The 3091-nt window shown below is 40.1% G+C and overlaps 1 protein-coding gene across 2 annotated transcripts in view; it reads right to left on the bottom strand.

The window, feature by feature from the left end:
* ankrd12 (ankyrin repeat domain 12) overlaps window positions 1-3091 on the bottom strand; it is a gene marked incomplete at its 3' end in the record, with an annotated part of 31012 nt that overhangs the window by 7689 nt on the left and 20232 nt on the right. For both annotated transcript variants that reach the window (XM_035670263.1, XM_035670264.1), the window contains 1 exon segment: window positions 751-901. In XM_035670263.1, the coding sequence (XP_035526156.1) occupies window positions 751-901 (151 nt within the window).

Genomic DNA, 3091 nt, shown 5'->3' with positions numbered 1-3091 from the left:
ACTGAAGACATAAATCTTTAAGAACAAGTCACTTAAATCGTCCACATAAGGTTTTATTTTTGTAAAAAAAAGTCTTCCAAAAAGAGCTAGGTAGTTTGTAGCTAACATTAATAAACAGAGCAAATAAGTGCATTTGTTAGGGACTATTTGAAGCAGTGGATGATATTCAGGACGGTGTATGTGGCAACGACTCAACATGAGCTACAGTGCTAGTGTTCACAGTAATAAAGAAAGACGTCAGCGAGTGTAACGGTGCGGCTCACTGACGTGTTTTTAATAGTTATTGAAGAAGGTCTATGACGCAGAGGATACACAGACTTGTTTACAGGATCAGTTCGTTGTTGGTTTTGGAGATTTTCATGGGATTTATTGACAATGAGAAAAATACAGCTTATCTGCAGCTTTACATTTAAACTTTAAAAACCGGTCAGCGAATAATGAACTACAGGACAATCTAGTTAGAAGGGTTGAGAGCCTTAAGTTATCACTCTAACGTAACTACTTCCCATCATCTTTCCTTCTCAAACCTCATAATTCAACAGTGTATAATCTTGTTGTTCGACACAGCAGGACACAACTTCTTCAGCATGATCAGCTTTGGATCCTGTTGCCAAAAAGGTCAAAAACATAAACCGAAAGACGGCCCCAAAAGAAAATGTTAGGCCACCAGGGGGCAGAGTGAGGACATGGCAGCCAGCCAGCAGCATGGCTGTTGAAAGAGGAGCAGGGAGGAGCAGCAACAGCTCTTACCGGTGTCAGAGTCTCGCTCCTCTGTCCGGAGCGGACTGGCAGTGAAGGAGAGCTTGCGCTTCATGGAAGACTTGGCTTTCCCTTCCTTCCCCAGCAATTCACTCCGGTCCAGCTTCGGAGTTTTGGTGAAAGGGGACAACTTGTCTTTGCTCTGTCAGAGGAGATGAGGAGGAAACAAAAAGAACAAAAATGAATCAGGCATTTTAAAACACAGCAAAAGGTGTGAACACATTTATGAATTATGTTTGTACGTAAACAATACGGCCAGCACTTAAACTGAGGCCTGCTCACTAGCTCAACAACAAAAGGGTTGAGTTTAGTGAGCAGGTAGTTTTTCAGATGAGGCCAAAGCCTGCTAAAACATTACACTAACATAACAAAGTGCGGATGATTATATTACAGGCTGTGTTGTGTCTCTGTAACATACTGTTTGGGTCTTAAAGGCGGGAGGTTTGTCTGCATGACTCACTAAAGTCTCACTCCCAAGGCAGGGTCTCTGCCAAGAGTTAAAGTGAAAGATCAGGAGTGACTAGTTTTTTCACACACAGAAATTTAAATATGAAAGAGAAAGAAGTCTTGTTGCGGTGTGGGAACTTTCATACTAGAGCAAACAGAACTCCTAGAACAGTTAAATATTAATACTTATTAGATTATTGTTTTACTTTAAGGCAGAATGACTGAAAACTGTTAGACAAGCTGCCCTTTGCACTCACATGTTAATATTTCACACATACATTAGCAGCACTCCTAAAAAAAAAGAAGCAACATCTTGAGGATTTAAAATATGGAAAACAATCGCTACAGTCTCTATGGATCTAACGTAATGAAATGGTAATTAACTGTATACACTGAACACAATCTTGTCTATACACGGCTCAATGTTAAACACAAGTACTGCCACACTGCGGGGAGTTATGTTTTCTTTGGTGACCAAAGTCTGAGCCATAATTAAGCTAAGAACACAACAATTCCCACATCACAAGGAAGAAAATGTTAAATATGATCCCTCCTACTTCCAGCTGCTAGTAGTTTTTAAATGTCTTTGCTTTTCGCCGCATCAATTAAAGAAAATGGTGTTGCCTGTGCATTAAACAGGCACTCGAATTCTTCAGAAGACAATAAAACCTTATGGTAGAGGTGGTGAGGAGGACTCCAGTGCATCATGTACAACAACACAGTATCATCCAAACCGTCTTACAATTCCAGTTACCGGGTTCTCGCACTCTGATCTGCAGACAAAGCGTATTCAGTACCAGTTCTTTAGTGAGCCGCACTCTGGTGCAGTAAAATACATTTTCTGGCAGGAGGAAAAATGTCTGCAGTGTGGTGCTTCTTTGATCTCAGTGAAGCAATGTGCCAGCTGTGCAAAGCTGAAGTGTCTGCCAGTGTTGTGAGTAAGAAGAGAGTTAGGATGAGAAGCACTTTTGCCTTAAAAATTAAAAAGCAGATATATAAAATGGACCCACTCGTTTGTGGAGAAAATGATACATAAGCACTGTTGGTATAAAAACGCGGAGGACGGGATTTCTCACTCACATACTCCACAGTCCATTGAGTACCTTGTACTTAAACATGTGTGCATCAGTTGTTTTATGACAGCACAGTGAGGCATGAATCAATATTCACTGAGTGCTTCTCAGAATATTAGCTGTGTCCTCTGGTCCACCTCGAATGTATATTGTTGGGTTACCGGTGAATCCCATTAAATCACAATATTAGCATCAATGTCAAAGCACAGTGAACCAACGATGATGTGTGCACCCTGCCAGCACCCACATGACTCGGTAAGAGACAGTTCACACAAATGTCTGAGGGAGAGTCGATCAGGAAGCTCTTCAAATCTGGAACACTGACTAAAAGTTTTTTTAAAAAAAGAGCTGTTTTGGGTTTTATTCAGCGCAGGAAGTCAGGCATACTCTGTTAGTGAGCTTTGTGAAACACTCCACAGGTGCAAAGATGTGCTAAAACACAAAAACACTCATAGTTCAGCACTGAGGGAAGTTGTGACTAAACAGAAGCATCTCCATTAAAAGGAAATCTGCTTGGAATTTTTGCATCTCAGAGGTTTAAAGTGCTAACATTATAAACTGTGTCTCAGGTAAATAACACAAGATTTACTTATTATTGGCTGCCTACAGAACTCAAATATAACTATAATATACTAATGTACTAACAGCTACTGAATGGACGGTAAGCTGAGACTCATTTGATCAATAACGAAACAAAAGACCCAAAAGTAGTCTGAAGTTTGAACATCTTTTGGCTTTTAAAATCGAGCTCGGTCTAATGTGTTTTTAACGTATGTAATGTTTTATATTGTTTTACTGATTGATGTTCTTGT

Source organism: Morone saxatilis, unplaced genomic scaffold (assembly GCF_004916995.1).
Source record: "Morone saxatilis isolate NCDOM2014 unplaced genomic scaffold, NCSU_SB_2.0 Contig23, whole genome shotgun sequence".
In the NCBI taxonomy this organism is placed as follows: Eukaryota; Metazoa; Chordata; class Actinopteri; family Moronidae; genus Morone; species Morone saxatilis.
This window is presented reverse-complemented; position numbering and strand designations above follow the sequence as displayed.